Here is a 27,115-nt window from a genome sequence, read left to right as displayed (position 1 = left end):
CCTGTGCACCATCAGGGCTGGGGAGAGACGCGGGAGGTTGACCAGCCAGGGAAGGAACCATGGGAGGGCTCAAGGGTGTGTCTGGCCCGTTTCTCTCAGTCCCGATTGCCGGACTCCTGCAGCAAGCTAACCTACTGGTCAGAATGTCTGCCCCCTGGTGGTCAGTGTCAGTGCACATCATAGCAAGAGGTTGAGTGGCCTTAGCATATGATTAGTATATTACACTTTGATTGGTTGAATGGCCAACTGGACGACCGGACATTTAGCATATTAGGATTTTATTATATAGGATATGAAAATCACCTTTGCTGATGTCAGCAGTTGGATTGGAGGGGAAAGTGTGAACCAGATTGGTAGATGAACAGGGAGGTCTGTCCATAGATGACAACAATACTCCAGGATTCAGGACATTATTGTAAGAATCGGGAAGAGGGTGGTTTGCATGCTCGTCGACCCAGGAACTTCTTGCAAAGACTGCTATATTTACTATTTGTGCTCTGAGTGCCAGGGGTTGGGCAAATTTCCTTTTTTTAAAAAATATATTTTTATTGATTTCAGAGAGGAAGGGAGATGGGGAGATAGAAACATCAGTGATGAGAGGGAATCATTGATTGGCTGCCTCCTGCTCGCTTCCCACTGGGGATTGAGCCCAGAACCCTAGCATGTGCCCTTGAGCAGAATTAAATCCTGGGACCCTTTAGTCTGCAGGCCGATGACATTCTATCCATTGAGCCAAACTGGCTAGGGCTAAACTTCTTACTTAAAGGGACAGATGGTAAATATTTTAGACTTATGACTTCTGTCACATGTATTTGTTTGTTTTTATAACCCTCTAAAAAGATAAAAACCAGCCTAGCTGGTTTGGCTCAGTGGATAGAGTGTCCGCCTGCAGACTGAAGGGTCTCGGTTTAGTTCCTGTCAGGGGTACGTACCTCAGTTGCAAGCTCGATCCCTCCAGGTTGGCAACTAATCAGTGATTCTCGCTCATCATTGATGTTTCTCTTTCTCCTCCCTTTCTGTCTGAAATCAGTAATATTATCAAAACACAAAAATACCATGCTTATCTCATGTGTTATCCAAAAACAGCAACCAAAGTTTGGAGTCAGCGGACCCCCATGGATTATACTTACTATGAATTGTCTGTGACTATGCTTTTCTGTGACTTTTGATACTTTACCTTTTAAAAGGTAGTAACTATTTCAGTTACTAGTAACCATTGTTACTTAGGTAACAGTAGTTTTGATTGTAAAGTGTTAAGGAGAAAATATGTATTCATCTTTAAAATACTAAATACTGTTGGTAGTATTGTTTTACACTTCTTACTGTGGTAGTTACACATTTCTGAACAAATTTTTTTTACTTCTTTTTGCGGTGGATTAAAGTTGAGTCAGCAGATACTGGAGTTATTTGAAGCATGTCAGCAGCAAGTAAGTGATTTAAAGAAGAAAGAACTCTGTAGAGCACAGCTGCAGAGAGAAATTCAGCAATTATTTCCACGTATGTTTCCCTGTTTTTCATGCCCATTATGTATATGAATTTCTGTTTTAAATTAGAAATAATATCTTATAATTCTCTTTTGTTTCTCTAGAAAGCAGACTTTTTTTGGTTGGGTCCTCTTTAAATGGATTTGGTACCCGGAGCAGTGATGGTGATTTATGTCTAGTTGTTAAAGATGAACCAGTAAGTAAAGAAACATTTATTCTCATATTAAGTCATTTAAGAAATTTTATATAAAAGTCATTGAGGAAAATAATTTGTTTTATTTTAGTTCTTTGGATTCTTTGTTTATAGTAATTCAAGGAAACCCAGGAAATACTACTTTTTCCTTTAAGGTGTTTGTACAATAAGCATAACAGGAATTTTAGCATTAATTTTAAAAAGTATATATATTTTATTGATTCTTTACAGAGAGGAAGGGAGAGGGATAGAGAGCCAGAAACATCTATGAGAGAGAAACATCATCGACCAGCTGCCTCCTGCACACCCCCCACTGGGGTCGCGCCCGCAACCAATGCACATGCCCTTGACCAGATTTGAACCCGGAACCCCTCAGTCCGCAGACCGACGCTCTATCCACCAAGCCAAACCGGACTCGGCAACATTAATTTATTTTTAAGTTGTTAAAGCAAGATGGCTTCACTATTTTTAAAGAGCTCTGCCTCTTTTGAACAATCATTGGGTTAGGTATGTTACTGGGATGCACCAAAGAAGAACATATGTCAGTATTTTCTTTATTAAATATATTTTTATTGATTTCAGAGAGAGGAAGGGAGAGGGAGAGAGAGAGAGATAGAAACATCAATAATGAGAGGGAATCACTGATTGGCTGCCTCCTGCATGCCCCTTCTGGGGATTGAGCCCGCAACCTAGGCATGTGCCCTTGACCGGAATGGAACCTGGGACCCTTCAGTCCACAGGCTGACTGATGCTCTATCCACTGAGCCAAACTAGGTAGAGCAGTATTATCTTTTATTTTATTTTTATTTTTATTTATTTTTTTTACAGAGTGGAAGGGAGAGGGATAGAGTTAGAAACATCGATGAGAGAGAAACATTGATGAGAGAGAAACATCGATGAGAGAGAAACATTGATGAGAGAGAAACATCGATTAGCTATCTCCTGCACATGTCCTACTGGGGATGTGCCTGCAACCAAGGTACATGTCCTTGACTGGAATCGAACCCGGGACCCTTCAGTCCACAGGCCAATGCTCTATCCACTGAGCCAAACCAGTTAGGGCAGTATTATTTTCTTTTCCATATGAGTTTTCAGTGGTTCTATTTTTAATCTTTTTTTTTTTACTACCTTGAAAATGCTATGGCGTTTGGAGTTATCATTTGGGAATACAAAAAGAGTGGTTTCACTGAAAATTAAAGTAAAGCTATTGTGATAGAGTTCTTCTGATATTTTGGCTTTATTTCTTTTATTTTTATTAAATTTTGTTATTTAGTATTAGGTTTATTTGAATTTCCTTTTAACTAATACTCTTGTGTATCCTTAATACAACAGTAGTTGCTAACCTGAAGCAGCCTCTTTAATATGCTGAGATCCTTTCGGAATTATCAAGGATTAAATTAACTTCAGTATAATTTAAAAGGCCTTATTATAGTCTACCTCTTTAAAAAGACAAGAAAAATCTATTGAATGGTAATATATATTTTAACTATTCCTATTATTCCACTAATAAAATTGGCTTCTGTTTACTGCAAATCAGAAAGAGATTCATTTCAGGAAAGAAACTTTATTTTAGGCTTTGAAATCAAACAAAGGAAACTTAAAAAAAACTCAAATAATAAAAGTAGTTTTCTACACTAGAGTTTTAACACTTTCTCTCATGTAATTATACTATACTCAGGCACATCTCACTAACCTTTCAGTCTTATTCACATGTCTAAATCATTTCACAGCTTGTACTGAGACACCATAGATTTGAACCTTATCCTTAATCTAGATGGGGAAATAAAACATGTTATAGAAAGTTAAAATTATGTTTATTTTTCTTAGAGAACATTGCTTTTTGTACATTTATACTAAAGAAAAACATAGCATATATTGGTCTTTCAATATTTCTTTTAAAATTTTCCATTAGGTTTAAAATCAGGAATTGACTTAGAAATTGTGATGTGAAAGACAACATAAATTTTGACTTTTCCTGTGATGCAGTTTAGTCTATATTGAAAAGTAACTCCAAAGAAAAGTATACTTTATATGCTTTCTCTTTGTTGAGATACATTAAGAAAATAAAACACTAAGTTAAGAAAGGTAATGAAAAAACACTTTATTTTTAACTTTTCAGTGTTTTTTTCAGGTAAATCAGAAGACTGAAGCACGGCATATACTCACCTTAGTCCATAAACACTTCTGTACTAGACTTTGTAAGTCGGATATGCCTCAAGTTCATATGTCATCTGACATTAACTATTTACTTAAAATGTCTCTCTCACTTTATTTTCTGGTAAGAATTGTTTATTTTCCGGTCAGGATAGGTATTATGTGGATCCTTTTTTTCCAAATGAATTCCCTTTTCGTTTTGATTAAAAGAATAACCATTTATTCAACAATTCTTTATTGAATTCACTTACAAATATCACTGAATGCAGTGAAGAACTCAGATATACAAGCTTCAGTTCTTTTTCTTAAAAGGTTGTACTAGTAGATTGTTAGGGAAGCTAAGCATGGACTATAAATAGCAGTAATGCAAAATCTCTATAAAGCCATAAGAGTGATTCAGATAGTCTTAATCAGGTGAGGGAGAGAATTTCATCTGTTTTGCAATGACATGGAATTTATGACATCAGATTTTAAAAATATGATCACTGAACATGAAACCCAAATGAATTACTCTTAACAGAAAGCAAAATTGTTGATGGCCAATGTTATTTTTAATAGCTAGTATTAGAATTATAAATATTAAGTATGCAAGGGACCTTAGAGATCATCTAACTCAAATGAAAGTTGTCTTTTTTTTTTTTTTCCTTTTTGTGGCTTTTAATAGTTAAGAAGACTGGTGAACATGGGATCAGTAACTTGCAGGAGTATAGTTGGTTTTTGATTGGTATTAGAACTTGTACTTGGAACTTGAAGTCCTTATTTTTCACTGAATTTCACTGAATTCTTACATATAAATTCTATTTGAAGCTTAGTATTTTTGGTGATAATGCATTATAACAGATTTTTCATAAAACTATTTTTATTGATTCTTAGAGAGAGTGGAAGGAGAGGGAGAGAGAAACATCGACTAGAGAGCAAAACATCTATCAATGGCCTCCAGCATGCCTCCTACCTGGGATCAAGCCCACATGTGCCCTGACTGGGAATCAAATAGATAACTTTTTGGTGCACAGGACACTGCCAACCAACTGAGCCACACCAGCCTGGGCACAGAAATTTTTTATTTTTAAAAAATCTGGTGTTACATATTCTTTAGTTAAAACATTGGGAAATGGATCATTTGGGAAAGTTTGCAGAGTTTCTTATTTATACATGTCTGTATTTCCCCAAATTTCCATAATGAATGATATATTACTTTAAACTCAGGAAAAAAATTATTTTAAACTTTGATGGAATTAAAAATATGTAGATATGTGTTTCTCCCCTGAGAGGTCATACTTATTTGAATGTGTCACCATTCCGTGTGTCACGTTGCAAGCATTTAAGATTCTGTACATATGTTATTTATGACTGCCATGACATCTTGCTATGTGCTGGACCTGAATTGAGCCATCCCACTGCTGCTAGCTTAGATATTTTCCATGTTTAAAATGCTCGGGTCAACTTCATTATCAATGTTATTGAACATTAGACCATATTTCTGAAAATACTTGAATATAAAGCCCTCTAAATGGTATTGGAAATTCCAGTCTTAGAAGAATTCTACAATGTCCCTTCTTTGCTTTCTTTCTCAAATACTATGTTTTCTTAAATGATCTTAGCTTAGGAAAATACTATTTTTAAAAAATTATACATTGATACACTATGAATTTGATAAGTATTTGCAGATATTGACATTATCTTTTATCCTTTAGCTGGCTACATTGAGAGACCTCAGCTGATTCGAGCAAAAGTGCCAATTGTGAAGTTCAGGGATAAAGTCAGGTAAATAACTACTGAATTCCCTTTTTTTCAGTTGCTTTAAATAATTTTTAGATATTCTTTTGATGTAGATAATTAAGAAATGTTACTATAACATAATAGCTTGTCTTCATCAGTTTTTGAAATTCACTTGATTGAGTCTTTGAAATAATTTTTGAAAATGGTCTGACCAATTTTTCATGGTTAACTGTATATAGTTATTCTGCTTCAAATTTTGAGTATTTGAGACTACCCAATTTAAAGAATATATACATATTTATGTTTCATATTTTTTAATTATCACTTGTCTTTTGGAAATGTAATTAATGTATTAAGAACATATCTTAATTGATGCAATTTTATGTGTCAGAAGGAAACTTTAGTTGTATTCCTGTATATTTAGTTGTATTCCTGAAAATCTGTATATTCTACTTGCCTGGGTTCTCAATTTCTTATGGGTATTGGAATTACAATCTTTTAGATAATATCTGATTGTGAAATGTAAATACTAGATCTTGACTCTTTCTTTGGTTAAAAAATGATTTGTTTTCTGAAAAAAAGATATGATTTTGATAAGTCAAGTTTTTCTAGCTCAATTTTATAAAAGTAATACTGAAATATAAGTGTAAGTATAAACACAGCTGATTTTCATTATTCATGGATTCCATATTTGCAAATTCTTGTTGATGAAATTTATTTTATAATCCCTCATTCTCCTAAATTAATTCTTTTACCAATTCATAGACATGTGCAATGCAGAAAATTTTGAGTCACCCAATGCACACATTCCCAGCTGAGGTTAAACAATATGATAATTTGCCTTCTTGTTTCAGCTTTCATACTGTCCTTTTTACAGTCTAGTTAGTGCCATGTTTTTTACTTTTTTGTGCTTTTTGTAAGTGGATTTGCTGTTTAAAATGGCCCCATGTATAGTGGTTCTGTGTACAAAACTGTGATTGTCCTCATAGGGAAAATACATGTGTTAGATATGCTTTGTTCAGGCATGAGTTACAGTACTCTTGGCTGTGAGTTCACTGTTAGCGAATCAATAGCTTCTTAAATAAGGTGTCTTTAAACAGAAATGCACATAGAAATTAGTTACATATTGATCAGTTGATGAAAATGTGACTGAAGGCTTGTGGAAACATGACTTTATTCCCTAGGAGTAATGGTTTAGTAGTCACTAAGTTACTGTTTGAAATGACTTGATAGAACATAACTACTGTGAGTAATCTGAATGGACTGAAAAAAAACAAACATACATATATATATATATATATATACATATATAATGTATATATGTATATATATGTATATATATACACGTATATAATATATACATATATATATTTTAAACAAAACTTTAGTTGTATTCCTGACTCAAACCTTCCCCTTCATTCATCAAAACATCTACTCTATAACTCTGTATTGAATTTTATTAAGGAAATAAAGTCTAAAACACAAAGATATAGGGAGATAAAAATAAACTAAACATTAGCTAATTACATTTTTTAAAAAATTGTGGTTATATAAACAATTCTATTCTTTTTCTATTTAAGATTATTATACAACCTTTTTGTTTTTAAGTATTCTTTATAACTCCATTTTATAATTTTTCTGTATACAAACTAGTAAAAAAAACCCTCCACTTCTGACAACCAAAGATAACTGATGTTAACGCTTTGATGTAAACCTTTCAGTCCCTTACTATGCAAATGAATGTATGAGCTTTTACAGCTAAAATTGAGCCCATAGTTTTTTACTTAACAAAATATCATGAACACTGTTTATATCATTGAATATTTTCTGGCTTCATTTTTAATGAGTTTATGTATTTCATTGAGTGACTCTTTTGTCATTAGTTAGAATAAGCATTTTGTGCATAAATTATTTTCCATAGGAAGGATTATTTTAGTATTTTCAGAAGTAGAAGTTGAAGCAATTGCTATGAATATTTTTAAAGCTCTGTATTCATATTTTTAATTTTAGACTAGTGACCATCTACATGTTTTACTCTATTGAGTTATATAGAAGTGAAAATTGGTTTCATTATTAGATTTTCACACACACAATTAAAAAATATAAATTCATTTTTACAATGTTTCCCAAAGCCAAATATATATATGTGATATCTAAACTGTTAATATATTATCTGTTTGATCAGTATGCATGAATAATTGAAAATTACAAGATTTCTTTCCCTAAAACAAGAAAATCTGAAACGGTAGATTTTAAATTTTATGATTAAAAGCTATAGAAAATAAATTTGTTAAGTTTTTATTTTAGGCATTGTTTTCATGAAAAAAACTTTTGTTGTTTTTTTAGAGGGTTAAAACTTTAAAAAATTAAAAAAATGTTTAAAAAAATTTTTTTAAATTACTGTTGACATGTTATTATATTAGTTTCAGTGTATGCCCCAATGACTAGACATTATATAACTTTTACTAAGTGATTATTCCAGTACAACTCATACGCATCTGACACCACACATAGTTATTAGAATATTATTGACTATATTCCCAATGCTGTACTCTGCATCCCCATGACTATTCTGTAACAACCAATTTGTACTTCCTAACCCCTCCACCCTTTTCACCCATTACCCAAAGCCCCCTCCCATCTGGCAATTGTCAAAATGTTCTCTTTATCTGTGAGTCTGTTTCTGTTCATTTTGTTTTGTAGATTCATTTATTGATAGAGATGTATTTATTGCCATTTTGTTCGTATTTTTTATCTTTTTGTTTTCTTCCTTCTTCAAGAAGACCCTTTAACATTTCATGTCATACTGGTTTGGTAGTGAACTCCTTTAGCTTTTTCTTGTCTGAGAAGCTCTTTATTTGTCCTTCAATTCCAAATTGTAGCTTTGCTGGATAGAGTAATGTTGGTTGTAGGTCCTTGCTTTTCATTACTTAGAATATTTCTTGACAATCCCTTCTGGCCTGCAAAGTCTCTGTTGAGAAATCAGCTGACAGTCTTATGGGAGCTCCCTCGTAGGTAAATAACTGCTTTTCTCTTGCTGCTTTTAAGATTCTCTCTTTGTTTTTTTTAACCTTTTGCCCTTTAATTATGATTTGCTTTGGTGTGGGCCTCTTTGGGTTCTTGTTTCGGATTCTGTGTTTCCTGAACTTGTATGTTTATTTTCCTTCATGTTAGGGAAGTTTTCTGTCATTATTTTTTTTTCAAATAGGTTTTCAATTTCTTGCTCTCTTCTGACATCCTCATGATATGAATGTTGGTACACTTGAAGTTGTCCTAGAGGCTCCTTATACTACCGTCAGTTTGGGTTCTTTTTTTCTTTTTGCTATTCTGATTGGGTGTTTTCTGTTTCCTTATCTTTTCAATCTTTGATTTAATCCTCTGCTTCATCTGCTCTATTGTTAATTCCTTGTAATATATTCTTTTCTTTTTTTAATGAACCTGATTTTATTAACTGTAAGAGTTTTTTTTTTTTTTTTTTTATGGCTCTTAAAGGAAGGTAGGGAGAAAGAGAAACATCGATGTGAGAGAGAAACATCAATCAGTTGCCTCCTGCACTCGCCCTGATCAGGAATTGAACCCCTAAGCTGGGTATGTGCCGTAATTGGGAATCCAACCTGCCAGCTTTTAATGTATGGAACAACACTGCAACCAAATGAGCCATACCAGCCTTAGCTCCTATAATGTATTCTTTGTTTCAGTTAATGTATGTTTCATTCATAACTGGTTCTTTTTTATAGTTTTCTAGTTCCGCTTTTGTTTTCTCTTTGTTGAAGGTCGTCTGCTCTTCCCCTAAGTTTATTGAGCATCCTTATAACTAATGGTTTGAACTCTGCATCTAATAAATTGCTTGTCTCCATTTTGTTTAGTTCTTTTTCTGGAGTTTTGTTTTGTTCTTTCATTTGGGATATGTTTCTTTGTCTCCTCATTTTGGCAGCCTTCCTATGTTTGTTTCTATATATTAGGTAGAGCTGCTACATTTCCCATGCTTGATAAAGTGGCCTTATGTAGTAGGTGTTCTGTAGGGTCCAGTGGCACAGTCTCCTTTATTCCCTAAGCCGGACACTTGAGGTGTGCTCCCTCTGTATGGGCTGTGTACTCTTCTTATAGTTGAGCCTTGATTGCTGTTGGCACATCAATGAGAGGGATTTATCCCCAGGCCGATCTGCTGCAAGGACTGGCTGCTATTACAGACCAACTGACCTGACCTGCTAGGGCCCATCCCACAGAGCAGGACTTACTTCAGTGGGGCTCCAGTGCCCACTGAGTCTCCTCCTTTAGTGTATTGCTTGTAGGGTGATTGGGTGGTGGTGCTTTGATGTGGTCTGAAACTATCCATTGGGTGAGCTGGCTCTGAGGCCTCCAGGAAGATGCAGGCCAAGGTCAGCTGCCACCCGTGTTCTGCCTGGAATCACCTGGCATAAGCTATAAAGCAATTTGTAGATGGCTGCTACTGTGCTGGGCTTAGAGGTGCCTAGGCAAGTATAAGTTGTGAACCAAGGTTGGCTGTTACTACTGCGAGGCCTGGGGCTGCTTAGCAAGAGGCACGGAGCACACTTAGGCTAGATGCTACTTGTTTGGGAGATTTAGGAAAATCTGAAGGATGAGTCAAGACAGGCCATTCCTATGGAAAAGCCACTAGAAACAGCTTGTGTGGGCCTGTAAGTTGGGTGGGGCAGGGCCTTAGGTAATCACTAGGTGAGGCAATCAGTGAGTGATAGATTAATGGAGACTCAGAAATGGCTTCTGCTTACTGGTTCTGTAGGGATAGGGCTTATCAAAGGAACAATGGCTTCTGCCAGCACTTCTTTCTGGGAGAAAGCTGCCCCTCCAGCTCTCGCCCTGGTGCCAAACAATTCATTTCCTCCCCATATGTCTCTTGGTGCCTCTCAAGCTGCTGCCCAGTGGTGCATCTAAGGAGTGAGTCCAAGTAAGTTCATGCACAGACCCTTTAAAAGGAACTTCCTTGGACTCTAACAGCCCTCCTTCCACCTCAGGCCCTGCTGATTTTTACAGCCAGAAGTTATGGGGACTATTTTTCCCAGCACTGGGACCCTGGTATGGGGGTTGGGGGGAGAGGCCTACCTAGTGTGGGGCTGGGACCCTTCACTCCTAAAGGGGGTACCTCTGCAGTCGAGATATCACTCCTGATTTTTATCTGCCACATATGGGAGTGGTATCAGCTCATTCTGCATCTCCACCCCTCTTACTAGTCTTGATGTGGCTTCTTCAATGCCCTAGTTGTGGGACTTCCGTTCCGTCAGTTCTGAATGATGGTTCTGTAGTTTAGTTGTAATTCTGATATGATTATGGGAGGAGGTGAGTACCACAATCAGTTACACTTACACCTTAACCGGAAGACTCAGAAAAACTCTTATACATTAAGTAATCTTTATTTTGAGTTTAGCCATTTTTTTGTAGATCTCATTAATATTGTTCCTTTTTCTAAATTGTGAATTGCATATCTTTACTTTCAAAGAAGTGTCTTTGGCATCCTATACAATAAAAGCCTGATATGTGAAGTGTATCTTTACTTTCAAAGAAGTGTCTGGTCGTCGGTTCAACCAATCAAAGGGTAATATGCTAATGATATGCTAAGGTTGCTCAACTGCTCACTATGATGTGCACTGACCACCACGGGGCAGTCAGTCAGCTGGTTGACCAATCACTATGATGTGCACTGACCACCAGGGGGCAGACGCTCCGACTGGTAGGTTAGCTTGCTACTGGGGTCCGGCTGATTGGGACTGAGCGAGATGGGCTGGACATACCCTGGAGCCCTCCTGCGGTCTCTCCCCAGCTGGCTAACCTCTCCCCCGTCCCTTCCCAAACCCGATCGTACATCAGTGGGGTCCCTTGGCATGGCCTGCACCATCTCACAATCTGGGACCCCTCGGGGAATGTCGGAGAGTCAGTTAGGCCCGATCCAGCAGGCCAGGCCGAGAGACCCCACTGGTGCACGAAATTGTGCACCGGGCCTCTATTGGTATTTTAATTTACCAATTTTTTTGCAGGGAATATAATGTATAGACAAAGCTTTTATTTTGTTATTGTTTGCCTCTTCTTCTGCTTTTAAAAATCAAAAGATGCTCTAATTTCAAATTAATTGAGAATGTATAACTTAGTGGGATAACTTGTCTAGAAATGTTTTTGGTCACTTTTTTTTTTTTTTTTTTTGGTCTGGAAAAGATTGGATTGCAAAATTTTAAATTTCTTCTGTTAAAGGATAATTGAGTTTTATTACCAATATATTACAAATCTTTTCAACAGTAATCCTGTTTTATATTTTTAAAACATACTAGATCATATTTAGATGATATATTGAGTACATATTCATACTTATTTCTTTAGTGCTTCACTTTGTGGTCTTGGGCCTTTGGGCCTATGCAGTTTTTACATCGTTGAATATACATTCATTTATTAGTGAGGTAATTTAATTTGTACTTGAGCTAAAGTTTTTATATTTCTTTTTTTAATAGTTGTGTGGAATTCGACTTGAATGTAAACAATATTGTTGGAATAAGAAACACATTCCTTCTCCGAACTTATGCATATCGTAAGTTTGTTTAGTTCTAAATAATTATCAGCTTTTCATTTATTTGTCATTTTTTTCCTTTTTAAAGATGTTTACAGTAAATGCTGACATCTCTAATTGTGTTTATAATGTCTTATCATATTATATGTAAAATATATTGCTTACTAAAATTATATACTACCAAAGTTAAAGGTCAATAAGATGAATTTTAAATAATTAGCAGTTTTTAAAAAGGTAGCTATGCTTTAGAAGTAAGATACATTTATGGTGAACACTGTTTAATACACAGGGAGGCGGTACTCTTTTTATTAGCATGGAGTTAGGAAATTATGGAAACGTTGAAAGAAAATATAATGTCTTCTTACAATTTTTAAGTTTTAATTTTACTTTCAGTTGAGAATCGAGTTCGTCCATTAGTACTGGTGATTAAGAAGTGGGCAAGTCACCATGATATAAATGATGCCAGTCGTGGTACTTTAAGCAGCTATAGTCTTGTATTGATGGTTTTGCACTACTTACAAAGTAAGTATTACGGGTTTTTCCTAATTTTTAAAACGGAAATGCAGCTAAACTTTATTATGGTATCTTTCCTATTGACCCTACTTCAAATAGTATTGTTTTAAACATTTACATCTAAGGTCCATTAGACCATATTTTCTGTTTTGTTGCTTTGAACACTTGTTTTAGAAATGTTGCTCCCTGGAAAGCATTAAAGAGCAGTTTCACGGAGCTTTTGTTTTTTTGACAGTTTTCTGTATTCACTTTTGTATTCAAAGAACTTTTCACCACTGTATTGTGGAACCATTTTCTTCAGGCAGATGAGTGAATGTTCAGAAGGCCTATAAAAAATAAGCTCACATATCATTCATCATGTTTTTTGTTTTTCACTTGAGATAGGAATGACATTATTTTCCTGTTGATCAAAGAAGCATTTATTCCCTGTGAGCTAGTATGGAAATAGGGTGAAAACTTGATCCTACCTAATAAAAGAGTAATATGCAAATTGACTGTACCTTCGCTACACCCACAAAGCCATGCCCACCAGCCAATCAGAGCGAGTATGCAAATAAACCCAACCAAGATGGCTACAGCCACAGAAGCTTGGTTTTCCCAGGCAACAGAGGAAGCCAAGCTTTCCGCCTGCCCTTGCCAGCCTAAGCCTCCACTCAAGTCTACAAAGTTTCAATTATAGAAAGTAAACAAATCCAAACAGAAATGGCGGCAGCCTCGGAGCTGGAAAGAGCAGGAGGCTAGGGTTGAAGGAGGATGTCAAGCTTCTGCAGCCTTGGCCGGCGTAGGCCTCCACTCCAGGCTACAAAGTTTCAATTATAGAAGGTAAATAAACTCTCAACAGAAATGGCTGTCACAGAGTGAGCAGAAGGCTCACTAATAAATGAATGTATATTCAACGATGTAAAGTTTCAATTGTAGAAGGTAAATAAATTCCAGATACCAGGGCCTCCTCTTGGGTCACCAGGGGGCGTGGCTGGCCTGCAATCCACCACAGGCCCCTCGCTCAGGCTGCCCCACGCCCTAAGGGAACCCCCACCCTGATCTGGGACACCCTTCAGGGCAAACCAGCTGGCCCCCACCCGTGCACCAGGCCTCTATCCTATCTAATAAAAGAGTAATATGCAGATTGACCATCATTCCAACACACAATATGGCTGCCCCCATGTGGTCAAAGATCCTGCCCCCATGTGGACACAAGATGGCCACCACAAGATGGCCAGCAGGGGAGGGCAGTTGGGAGGCACCAGGCCTGCAAGGGAGGGCAGTTGAGAAGGACCAGGCCTGCAAGGGAGGGCAGTTGGAGGCAATCAACCCTGCAGGGGAGGGCAGTTAGGGGTGACCAGGCCGGCAGAGGAGGGAAGTTGGGGGTAAACAGGCTGGCAGGGTAGCAGTTAGGCATCAATCAGGCTGGCAGTGGAGTGGTTAGGGGGTGATCAGGCTGGCAGGCAGAAGCAGTTAGGGGCAATCAGGAAGGCAGTCAGGCGAGCAGTTGGGAGTCAGCAGTCCTGGATTGTGAGAGGGATGTCCCAGATTGGAGAGGGTGCAGGCTGGGCTGAGGGACACCCCCCCTCTGTGCACGAATTTTGTGCACTGGGCCTCTAGTGTTATTATAATAGAAGATTATTTACTAGGATGTCTAGAATCTGATCTGTTCTGAGTTAATGTTATTGCCACAGTTTAGAAAGTGATGTTGTAGTATTTATATTCTTTGAATTAGTAGTTCTATTTCTAGGAATTTATTGTAAAGTAATCAGGGATGCTTACATGGATTTATTTATAAGGCTGTTTTTCATAGTGTTGAAATAGTAAAAGATTAGAAATATACTAAGTTTTTAGGAATGTGGATGATTAAATTAATTATAGTATATACCAATGTGAAATGTACACAGCTACTAAAAATCATGTTTTTTAGATGTTTAATGATATAAGAAAAGATTCAGGATACACAACATGACATACATATACAACATGACACCAAATTTATTTAAAAAATAGTAACTAGCCCTGGCTGGTGTAGCTCTGCGGTTAGAACATTGGTTTGTGCACCAAAGGGTCATGCGTTTGATTCCTGGTCAAGGCCACATACCTGGATTGGAGGTTTGATCCTAGGCTCCAGTCGAGCTGGTGCTGGAGTAATCAATTGATGTGTGTCTCTCACATCAGTGTTTCTTTCTCTCCCTCCCTCCCTCCCTCCTTCCCTCCTTCCCTCCCTCTCCCTCTCTCTCCCTCTCTCCCCCCCTTCCTTCCACTCTCTCTATAAATACCCTCGTGTGAGGATTAAAAATTTCTTTTAATTATATTTAAGTTCATATATATATTCATATGTATAACAAGTATTGAAAAGGTATGTGCGAAAAATTTAAAAATTTATCAGGTTACTTATGGATAGCAGGAGTTGTGTCCTTTATATGTGACTGTAATTGTAGATGTTTTTATAATACAAAATAAGAGTGTTTTTATTTGAATGATGAAATCAGGTGGGTTTTTTTTTTTTAAACTTGATGAGACTTAAAATGGTTAAATGGGTCAAAGTTTTATGAATTACTTATCAGAAAAAATTCAAGGTAATTATATATATTTTTACTGCTGACTAATCTGAAATATACATTAGTTTGATGACTGATTTGCTCCTCTAGTAGGATTTGAAATATGATATTAGTTGTTTTAGATACTACTTCACATATCACTAATCATTTTGTGTCCAATTTTGCAGTTCAATCTAAAACACCAATTACTTTTGAGGCTTTTTTGTTATTGTTAATGCTCACCTGAGGATATTTTTTCCATTGATTTTTTTTTAGAGACAGTGGAAGGGAGGAAGTGGGGATTGGGGGGAGAGAAACATTGATGTGAGAGAGACATATTGATTGGTTGGCTTACACACCCCCCCCAACCAGGTACATGCCTTTGACTGGGAATTGAACTCTCGACCCTTTGGTCCCGGGCTGATGCTCTACCACAGAGCCACACTGGCCTGGGTACTTGTGATGCTTTTTTAGTGAACTATCTACAATTCACAGTTATTAAAACTTGAAGAGATTAGACATATTTCTTATAAAATATAAAGAATAATATGACAAACCTCATATCACCACCTACTATCCATAATTTTTTAGTTTTAGTTAAATTGACTAAAGCATTTAACATGGATGAACATCCATACGTTCCCTATTTCTTCACTCTTAATGTGTTACATTATACTTTTTAATTTGATGGTCTTCTTTAGAAAAATGTACTTTAATCACAGATAGCTCAAGGTGATTTTGTAAGGAAGTTGAAAATTTAAACATAGTATTTTACTAGTATAATGAAATTATGTTAAAATTTGGTTTAGATTTTGTTAAACATATTTTATACTTGACAGAGTGGTCCCATTTATTGAGTTGATTTGTAATTAATGTACTATCATCAACCATTTCTAGGTTCTAGGTCTTTGTTAAAGGACATCAGCAACTCTGTCCTTTTGCAAATTTAAGCTATTCCTAGCTAGAAGTAATTAGAGGCATTGAAATAAGTAGTTGCTTTTGTTTCATACAAGAGTCTGCAGGGTGTATTGAGCAGTTAGAGGTCTACCATAATGAACTAGTGTTTATGATTTTGGCCAAGTTATTCTACCTCTCTGGCCTTTTCTCATTGATACATGAATAGTTGGATTAGATGACTTTTAAGTTACCATTAACTTCTTAAGTGCTTTAATATTTTTTTCTGCCAGGAACAGATAAAGGAAACAGGTCCTCTGTATGTAGAAAGGTTGAAAAGATTAAAGACACTTCCTAGAATGAATTTCAATAGTCAGTAATAGACTACATATGTGTAAATGACTGCTACAGTACACTAATTGCTTCTGTCATGACTAGTGTTTTTAAATCTGTTTGTCAGACAGAGATTTACTGAATGATATTTCTGCCCCCAGAAGCTTCCAAATTACTCTCTGTCTATTAAAAGACCTTAAACCAGTAGTTAGTATTTGTATTACTCTCCTAGCATTCTAATTATAATTCTAGAATGAGATAAACTTAAAAAATATTCTCTGTAACCTTTTATTCATCCTCTTTTAAATTACAATTTTAATTTATTATGAGAATTCAGTAGGAAAGGAATTTAGGTTTTTAATTAAGAAAAGTAATTTCTAATAAGATTTTCCAATTTCTATATTATAATAACAATTATTAGAAAGCCATGGAAATGTTATACAAATATAGAGACTTTTAGAATTAAAGTGACTAGGACTTGAGTTTATTTGTAGGGTCTTTTAGAATTTTGTGCATTTGAATGCTTCTGGGGAAAGATATAACCTTGTTTTCTAAGTGATTTTGGTAGGCAATGAGTAAGTTTTTTCTGATATTCCCAATCATACACTGTGAATATTCCAGAGTATTCTATTCCAATTTTCAACTTGGGAATGAAATACAGGAGGGAAATTTAAATACTATGTGGTAGAAATGTATACATTTATAATCATAGTTGGAGACCTAAGTTGACCGTAATGGTTGATTATATGTATATTAATGTATTCCAGAAGTCATTTTAAAATGTTTTTGCTAAATAGCCAGTTGAAACTGAATTAAAGATTATTACTAAGTTTATTTAATTATGTAAAACGTATTTCTAATTCTTAAATTATCATAGTTAATCATACGATACTATATTGGTCTTTAATCTTAAAGAAGTCTATACATATATTTGTATTGTGACATAAAACATTATATATTAGTTATTTATTATGTTGTGAATATTGGGAATCTTCCCTTTAATGTCAATTATTGTATAATGATGTGAAATGACTGTTAATGAATTTAGTAAGGTTGGATTTGGGTAAAGCTATTGAAGGGTGAAGAATGACAATTAAAAATATAGTAGCATATGAAGATAATGATTCCTTTGCATGAAATTTTATTTATAGAATGTTGGATCATATCTCCTGATTTAGATTTCTAAAATTTGCTGAGGCTTTCTTTTAAAAATGAAGTAATGAAGTTGAAGATTTTTCTTCCAGTTTTTTTTCTTCAGTAGATTAGTTTCCAGAAACTATCTTAATTTTAGTGTTATTGTTTGTTAGAAGAAATTAAATAATAAAGGCATAATTGTGATAGAACCGTCGTTGGACTGTATCATTGGACTGTACTTAAATTTTTTTTATAGCTACATTCATCTTAACAATGTCCATTTAATATCTGTAGAACAATTCTTGTCTTGCTTATTTTGTGTGTGTGTCTGATGTTGGATCAGATGATGTGTGTCTATTTATTGATGGCTTATTCTAAAACCACGTAAGGAATATTGGTTTACATTAAAATATGCACAGTTTACTAACAAACCTTAAATTGCCAACTTAGATATATTTTGAATTAAAATTTTTAGGGATCAGAATTAACTTCACAAAATATGTGGAAACTGTTGACTTTTAGCAGAAACCCTTATAGTTTCATATCTGAGGGTCTTAGCTGACAAATTACTGTTTTGTAAAATGAATTACATGAATCATGGAAGCTTTAAACTTTTTTTTTTTATAGCCTTACCTGAACCCATCCTTCCATCCATCCAAAAAATATACCCAGTAAGTGTTTCTTATAAATTATTATAATACATATTGTGACCAGTATATGTGGGACTATTTATGTAGTGTTAATGTAAATATAAAAGTAGTAATAGTTACATAACCTTCTAAGTATTGGTAACATTTTCTCTATAGGCTGAGTCATTGGCCATTAGAACATTAAAAATGTTTCATATACTTTTTCAGAAGACTGATAATTTATTTTGTTATTGGCAGACAATCTGGTCATTTTTTTAATGGTGGAATTTTGTGCATGAAGCTCATGATTATCCCTAATGGGAGTTAAATTAGTCCCATTTGGACTCATTCTAGTTTTCTTAAAATACAGTTTTACAGCATTTCTTTAGTTAGTTAACTCAGAAGTTTTTCAGCCCAATGTATGTATATTTTGAAAGCAGAGGGGGGAAATTAAGAAATTGAACAATCTGATATAATCATTGTATCTTTCATTTGGTTTTATTAAGTAATACAGCAAAACAGGTAAAAATAGTATTCTATCCTTGTTGCATAATAAGAATCCTGCTGAAGCAATTTGGAAATACTCAAGAAATAAAGTGTACCTACTAGAAAAAGTTTAGTATGTTCTCAGTTTGAGTTTAGAGAAAACCTTGGTAATGTACATATTTGCAATGTATGTGAATACTTTTGTTTCTTCCATTTTTTTGTGTTCTTTCCAGAATTCTCTGTTGCCTTGTTTTATAGTCCTACTATTTTTGTTTTCTTCCATAGTGAGCCTTGTTCCTGGTTTTATTTGAAAATATTATTTAAGCTACTTGTTTAGAATGTTTGACCAACCCACTGAAACCACATAATTTTTACCTGTTATTTTTTTAAACTTACTAAATGGTCATATTACAAAGAAAAACATAGTATCTAGCTTTAGTGGTCAGCATTTAAAGAACTTACTTATTTTGTATGTATCACAAAATATAATAAATACACTTGACATAGAACCTAAATTAAATATAATTTAATTCTTGATAATTGAAAAGAACTGATCTTGTTTTTGAACCTCAGTTATTGCAATAATTGCAATACATACATGCAAGGTGCTGGGTAATGAAAGGTTTATTGTAATAGAGTTTTGCTGTAGTGGGACCTCCTAGTTTGTGGTGGGTCATCTTCTAGAGGACACATTTATAACAACTACCTTTTGGTGTTTGCATATCTTATTTTCCTCCTTTTAAAAACTAAATTCTGCTATTATGAAGAACCATTATAATGAGTTCCCAATAGTACTAGGGTATGCTTTTAAACATGAAAAATGAAACAGGCTTTCACTGAATACCTTTGAAAAGACAAAAAAAATTTTTTTGGTGAAGATTTTTTTTTTTTAACTGACAATGTAACGTGGCTGACGTGGCTCAGTTGTTAAGCATTGATCTATGAAGGAGGTCATGGTTCGATTCCCAGTGGGGGCACAAATGACTCTCTCATCATTGATGTTTCTATCTCTTTCTCCCTTCCTCTCTGAAATATATTAAAAAATAAAACTATTATTTTAAAGTTGATATTACTTAAATTTTTAAAAGCATAGGAAGTTAATTTTGAAATAATACATTATAAGTTTTAGGACCTAACCATACTGCATTATTATATAAATGTACAGTTAAAATGATGATGATGCCTGGCATATATTAAATTATGAATATTTAGGTAATACTATTGCTGCTAAGCTTTACATACATTATGTTACTTAATCGTTATAACAACCCTATGATTACCATTTTCTTTATATTATGGATGAAGAATCTTTGCAAAGCTGGGTAACTTCATGTAATAGAAGAACAAGATTTCAAACCTAAGTGGTCTGACTCCAAAGCTTATGCCTTAATCACCTTATTATATGTACTCATACTTTATGTTAAATACTTATTTTTTTAAATATATTTTATTGATTTTTACAGAGAGGGAGGGAGAGGGATAGAGAGTTAGAAACATCGATGAGAGAGAAACATCGATCAGCTGCCTCCTGCACACCCCTTACTGGGGATGTGCCTGCAACCAAGGGACCCTTGAGTCCGTAGGCAGACACTCCATCCACTGAGCCAAACCAGTTAGGGCTGTTAAATACTTATTTATATTGATTTCAAAACTTTAAAAATCTCACTAAAATCTGATATAATGTAACAGAAATTTATTGATCAGTTTTCTAACATACATCACCAGATTGGTGGTGACCTGTTTACATGTATACAATAAAGAAAGCTTGGTAGAACTTCAGTATATTATTTAGTTCTTTATCTATTCAGGTAAAACTCTACTTACTCTATATCTACTTTCTCTTTACATCTACACATTTAAAAAAATATATATATCTTTATTGATTTCAGAGAGGAAGGGACAGGGAAAGAGAGATAGAAATAGAAACATCAATGATGAGAGAGAATCATTGATTGGCTGCCTCCTGCACGTACCCTACTGGGGATCAAGCCTGCAACCCGGGCATGTGCTCTTGACCAGAATCGAACCTGAGACCCTTCAGTCCTCAGGCTGATGCTCTATCCATTGAGCCAAACCAGCTAGGGCTCTACACATTTTTTTAAGGAAAAGTTATCAAGTAAAAGTTTAGCCAGTCTAATTTATTCCAGAAGGTCTTTGATTGTCCAGATTTCAAACTTTGAAGATGAAGTAAGAAATTATGGGCACAGTCTCCCATCCTATCTATTAAAGATGACGGCTCCCACAGCCAATAAGGAGGGAATATGCTAATTGACTGCCCCGCCCTCAAAGATGGTGGTGCCCACAGCCACAAGATGTTGGCGCCCAGTCTCCTCAGCCCCTCCGGGGCGTGTCCAGCTGCTCTGCGCGCCTGCCTTCGGAGTCCCCCAGTCCCCTCAGCCCCCCAGCCGCGGCAAGCCTCAGATGGCGGCTGCCCAGCAGCCCAGTGCCTCCCGAGGCTCAGGTAACCAGTGCCGGCTGAGGCAGCAGAGGTGTGGTGGGGGCATCACCTTCCCCTGATCACCGGGTCGCCTCCCACCCCTGAGGGCTTCTGGACTGTGAGAAGAGGCAGGCTGGGCTGAGGGACCCGCCTCTTCAGTGCATGAACTTTCATGCACTGGGCCTCTACTAATAGAATATGGCAGAAGATGTTTTTGCCATATTGGCAGACAATTGTATTGACAAAACAATGGAACTTTTCAGATGTTTTTCAAGGGATTGCCTTTAAAATTTTTCCTTACTTTGGCATTGATTGAAGAGAAATGGAAAATATACATCCTTAAAAATACCAGCATTTAACACATTAAGCGCCATCTAAATCTCTAGTGACTGACACTATACTTTACGTCCGGAAGACAAAACAGGCTGGATGCTTAACGTGTTATCATTTAGAATTGATTCATTATACATTTGGTTATGAGAAGCCCAAAATAAGATATAACCTTAAAAAGTAATACAGCCCTAGCTGGCTTGGCTCAGTGGATAGAGCGGACTCAAGGGTCCCAGGTTCGATTCCAGTCAAGGGCATGTACCTTGGTTGTGGGCACATACCCAGTAGGGAGTGTGCAGGAGGCAGCTGATTGATGTTTCTTTCTCATCGATGTTTCTAACTCTCTATCCCTCTCCTTTCCTCTCTGTAAAAAAATCAATAAAATATATTAAACAAACAAAAAGTTCTCTCTACATTAAAAAAATGAAACAGTAGTAATCCAAAAATCCTATATAATAAGAGGCTAATATGCAAATCGACCAAATAGTGGAACAACTGGTCGCTCTGACACACACTGAACACCAGGGAGCAGATGCTCAACACAGGAGCTGCCCCCTGGTGGTCAGTGCACTCCCACAGGGGGAGCGCCGCTCAGCCAGAGCCCTGAGCCGGACTAATGGCTGGTGAGTGCAGCAGCGGTGGTGGGAACCTCTCCTGCCTCTGTGTTAGTTGGACATTCCCCCCCCCCCCCCGCCCCCTCTGCAAGGGCTCCTGGACTGCGAGAGGGCACAGGCCAGCTGCGGGATCCCCCCAAGTGCATGAATTTTATGTGCTGGGCCTCTAGTAGATGTTATAATGCTGTCTAGGTAGCTCAGTTGATTAGAGCGTCATCCTGATATGCCAAGGTTACAGGTTCAATCCTTGTTCAGGGCACATACAAGAAATCAACCAGTGAATACATGAATGATGGAACGAATCTATATTTCTCTCTCCCCCCCACCCCCGCCGTCTCTCTAAAAATCAATAAAATAAAAAATAGATATTACTATATATTGTATGAGTTAAGTTGTTTTTCCACAAATTTAGGTTGTAATTTTAAGGATACCTTTTTTCCTTTTGGCTCTTTATGTGCTTTCTAATATGTTAGTGTAAATTCTACCCAACCCATCATGTCCAAAGTAGTATAACTGCAATGGGGGAGATCTGTTTTGAAAAAAATCTTAGATGTAATTTTTCTTAAAGCAGAGATTTTTTTCTGTAATGTGAACCAAAAGTGGGAATTTCTTAAGGTTAAATGAAATTCCTATTTTACTAGTACTTGTAGCTTCTTTTGGACTTTGATATTTATTTATTTATTTATTTATATTTCTCCTTCAGTATGTATAACCATGGCCCTTTTGTATATGACTGTGAAAACAGTGGAGCTTAAGAGGAGACTGGCCAAATTTGTTCAAGGTCATTCAATCATTTTAGTAGACTAGGTCTCACAACTTCAGTTTTAATCTCATAATTGCTGATACTTTTCTTTAAAATTGTTGAACAAAATAAAAAATTTAAAGGAAGTCCAAACTGTGTTAAACCTCAGGTAAGAAAATACCTTCTATTTTACCATCCGTTCATAAATTGTATGCTTACTGTGCTAGGTGCTAGATATCAAAATTAGTATGTAGTTTTCAGAGCTTGAAAGTATTAAACAGTGACCCACTTTTATTTTCCTTGTCACTTGAACTCGTTATACCTTTGTCTTTAATTTGCCAGAAACTAATATTTAAATTTTACAATTTTTAAGTAATGTCCTAAGTCCAATTTTTTACACATAACAATTAAGAGACAAAAGATGATAGAGGCAGTATACCTGCTCTTTCTTCTGCTTTTACTCTTTATTATAAATTGTGGCTTTGTTCGTATTCCCCCTAGTCTAAGAAAAAAATTAGTATATCTCCTTGTAATACTAAATATGTGAGAAGTGGAAGGGGAAGTATAAAGATTAGGAGTCCCAACTTTATGAATTGTTGTTTTGGAGTAGAGTTTTTTTTTTTTTTTCTGAAAGAATCATTTTCTGGTGGTTAAAAATTATTGATAGAATCCTATCTAATAAAAGAGAAACATGCAAATTGACTGTGACTCCACTCTGCCCACCAACCAATCAGAGCGAGTATGCAAATTAACCCGACCAAGATGGTGGTGGCCACAGAGCTGGAGCGAGCAGGAGGCTTGGGTTGCCCCTGGTGATGGAGGAAGCCAAGCTTCCCACCCACCCTGGTCGGCCCTGGCCTCCGCTAAGGCTACAAAGTTTCAATTATAGAAGATAAATAAATCCCAGATACCTGCTTCCAGCCCACCCCTGGCTTCCGCTCAAGGAGGCACTGAAAAAAAAAGCAAAAAAGGAGGGGCTTGGAGCTTGGGTCACCGGGGTTCATGGCCAGCCTGCAAACAGCCATCAGCCCCTCACCCAGGATGGCTAGGCACTCCAGTGGGGACCCCCACCCTGAAGGGGCTGTGGCCAGCCTGCAAACAGCCATCAGCCCCTCACCCAGGCTGGCCAGGCACCCCAGCGGGGACCCCCACCCTGAAGGGGCTGTGGCCAGCCTGAAAACAGCCCTCAGCTCCTCACCCAGGCTGGCCACACCCCCATGGCCCGATCCCAGTAAACGGGCAGTCAAACATTCCTCGAGGGGTCCCAGATTGGAAGGGGTGCAGGCTGGGCTGAGGGACACCCCCCACCCCGTGCACGAATTTCGTGCACCGGGCCTCTAGTTATAGATAATGGGGTAGAGGACAGAAGCTTAAGATTTTCTTGCTCTTTTGTTTTTTAGTGACGATTTTTGATGACTACCATAAATAGATGCAATACCCCAATTCTCTGTATTATAATGCAGTTATCTTGAGTTATTTAGACATTACTAATTTAATCGATATCAATAAACCCAAGATTGATTTGTTAGAGTTGGGAACGTTAAGTGTAGTTGTCATTCTGCTGCCTTAACCAGTTGCTTTTTTGAAAAAAAAAAAAAAATAAATAAAATTCTATTTTGATGGCAAAGGGGAATATAGAAAATCCTTTTTGAAGGCACTGTGCTAACTACCTTAGGAAACATTTTCTTTTTCATTTGTAGATAGTTTTAACAACCAGCTGTCCTTTACCACTTTTCCAGATCCTGGATTAGGGCAAGCAGCCAGTTGCAAAATTGGAGTTTATATTTAGCAGTGAAAAACAAGATTAGTTACTAAATTCTTTTATTTTCAGGCATACAGATATATATTACCTGAAGCTATATAGTTCATTTAGTGTGTTTTAGAGCCAGAACTTGCTGCTATTAGAGGAAAAATTAAATATAAAAATGAATGGCATACCATAGGCAAAAAGAATAAGTACCCATTAGTATTCTTTCTAAGAAGTGTGCTGTTTGGTCCTGGATTACAAGCAAATGATAACCTCCTTTATGAATTTTGTGGTAAAAGTTTGCTGAATATTGCTTGCTGGTATTTTCCTTTCTTCTGTTCCCTGCCCTCTTTGTCTTTTCAAGTTCAGTTGATGTTGGATGTCTATTTTATCTTCCCTCTAAGATACAAAATAAAAAATTTTTAATTGGTATAGGTACTATTCATTTGTTAAAGTTATTTTTATGGCCTTTGAGAGAAATTTTAACTGGTAGTTAGAAAGAGCTCTTTTACCTGGTGTTTGATATAACCTTTATTAAGTGCAACTGCTCCTTATAGAAATAATTAAAAAGGAGATACATTTGTAAAGAAATCTATATGTTATTGTATGGAGTTTTGGCATGTACAGAAAGATTTTATTTATGAGTTAGAAAATCTTTGTTAGCATACAGATTCATTGTTTGTTGTATCTCAGCTAAGGATTAGATTATTTTAGATTTTCAGATACTTTCTGGCCCACTCCAAACACTGGTAAACTTAAGTGTAAGAAAATCTTCAAATTTCCAAAATACTAACATAAAAAAAATTTCTTCTTTCATTTTCAGAGCACTTTATTTAGATCAGATAAAGTTTTTAGTGTATGTTTTAATTTTTTATTTTTATTTTATTTTTTAGTTTATGTTTTAAATGGCTTTACATTTCGCCCCCTTTTTTCCTGACAGGAATCTTTTAGTCCTGCTATACAACTGCACCTTGTACATCAAGTTCCATGTAATGTTCCTCCTTACCTCTCAAAGAATGAATCAAATCTTGGGGACCTCTTACTGGGCTTTCTTAAGTATTATGCTACGGAATTTGAGTAAGTGAAACCTCAAATTGTATTTATTCATTTTTATATAAGTGAATGCTACAAATTTGGTCAAAAGTTTATTTTTGTCAACTTCATTGCTGTAAACTTGTCCAGAAATGTGTAATTTATAAAATTTAATATCTAAAGATTAATTACTAGAAACTAAGTAGAGTTCCTATTCCTAGCTAAAAAAATTATAGCTCAGTAAGCCCAGTTTTAGTTGCTTTCAGTAGTGATCCCATTTTATGTTTAGCTGCCTCTTTTCATAGTAGGGCCTGAATAAATGTTTGTGTTGATCATATGTAGGTAGTATATCATTTGGAACATCTACTTTTTAGATACTGAAAATTTGTAGTAAAAAACACAGCTGTGGCAACTTGGGAAAAGATTTACTTAATACCTGATATCTGAATTTAATGGTTGTGGTATATGAAATATAAATCAAGGAATAATCCTTTTTCATGTTTTTTGTTGAGGGTGATGTGTAAATATGAAACATTAAAGTATATAATCAGACCGGACATAACTAAGTTCTTATGGGAGTTCTCAGTTCATAGACTAGGATTAGGGGTTGTTCGAAGCTCTTCTGATCAATTCAGAAAAGCTTGAAGGAGAAGGAGAACGGACTTAGGAGTTATAAAAAATTAGAGAAATACAGTGACCACAGAATCCCACACTGAAGAAGTTTGGAGAGGGGATAATAATAGTAAGTAATAAATTGCTACTACTAGGTGGGGTAAACATTCTAAACAGGTTATATGTATTATTTCATTCAGTTTACATTATCACCATATAAGATGGTATTATACTAGTATATGCCCATTTTACCAGTGAGGCATATAAAGAGGTTAAGAAACTTGCACTAAGATGACACAGCTTGTAAGGGGAGTATTTCAAATAGTTTTGATTACAAAATTCACACTTTTAACTATGATACTTTACCACAATGTTGATATTGTCTTATGTGCTATGATGTTGTAACTTTAAAGAAAATTGACTTATATACGATGATTTGAAACATAGGGCATGAAAGATAAAATGTTTTTTAAATTTCTCAAAGTAAAGCTTATACTGGACTGTTTGAACCTGTTTAGTTAAAGTTGTTTCTCTACTACCTAGTTCTGTGCCAGATAGTGGGTACTTGGACAAATATTTATAAATAAATAAAATTTGAAGCAAAAAGTAAGATTGTAGACCTGATTCAAAGATCCTTAAGATTACTAAAATTGCTGATTATGTTTAAGAAAAGGAGTAGGAAAAGTGCTGGAAGAAAGGAGTTCAGTAAGAATGAAATTATGATAGACCAGGTTAAAAATGACCTAAATATAAGTGCAGGAATCAAGGACAAAATGGAAGGAGCCTTCATTAATATAAAGATGAAGAAAGATTTAAGACTATATGAAACATAGGACATAAACTGTAAAGGTTACGCTAGAGTTCAGATACTGCAGTAACAAAATAGCTAATATTTAGTGAATATTTCTTTATCTAGTGTCTTTTTAGAGTATGTTCAGTGATTCCCATGTATTATCTCATTTAATCCTTAAAAAATAACCCCCTGTCAAGCTTAGGGGGAATTTG

The 27,115-nt window shown here is 35.8% G+C and overlaps 1 protein-coding gene across 3 annotated transcripts in view; it reads left to right on the top strand.

Annotated features, from left to right (window-relative positions):
* TENT2 (terminal nucleotidyltransferase 2) overlaps positions 1–27,115 on the top strand; it is a 63,964-nt gene that overhangs the window by 24,121 nt on the left and 12,728 nt on the right. For 2 of the 3 annotated variants that reach the window (XM_079791584.1, XM_079791583.1), the window contains 8 exons: positions 1,383–1,497; positions 1,589–1,680; positions 3,797–3,875; positions 5,526–5,595; positions 12,027–12,103; positions 12,476–12,604; positions 18,109–18,152; positions 25,407–25,543. In XM_079791584.1, coding sequence (XP_079647710.1) covers positions 1,383–1,497; positions 1,589–1,680; positions 3,797–3,875; positions 5,526–5,595; positions 12,027–12,103; positions 12,476–12,604; positions 18,109–18,152; positions 25,407–25,543 — 743 coding nt within the window. The remainder of the gene's footprint in view (positions 1–1,382; positions 1,498–1,588; positions 1,681–3,796; positions 3,876–5,525; positions 5,596–12,026; positions 12,104–12,475; positions 12,605–18,108; positions 18,153–25,406; positions 25,544–27,115) is intronic. The other variant, XM_079791585.1, reaches the window with a different exon arrangement.

Source organism: Cnephaeus nilssonii (assembly GCF_951640355.1).
Source record: "Cnephaeus nilssonii genome assembly, chromosome: 2".
NCBI classification, from domain to species: domain Eukaryota; kingdom Metazoa; phylum Chordata; class Mammalia; order Chiroptera; family Vespertilionidae; genus Cnephaeus; species Cnephaeus nilssonii.
The sequence above is the reverse complement of the archived record's forward strand: the minus strand, read 5'-3'. Positions and strand labels throughout refer to the sequence as shown.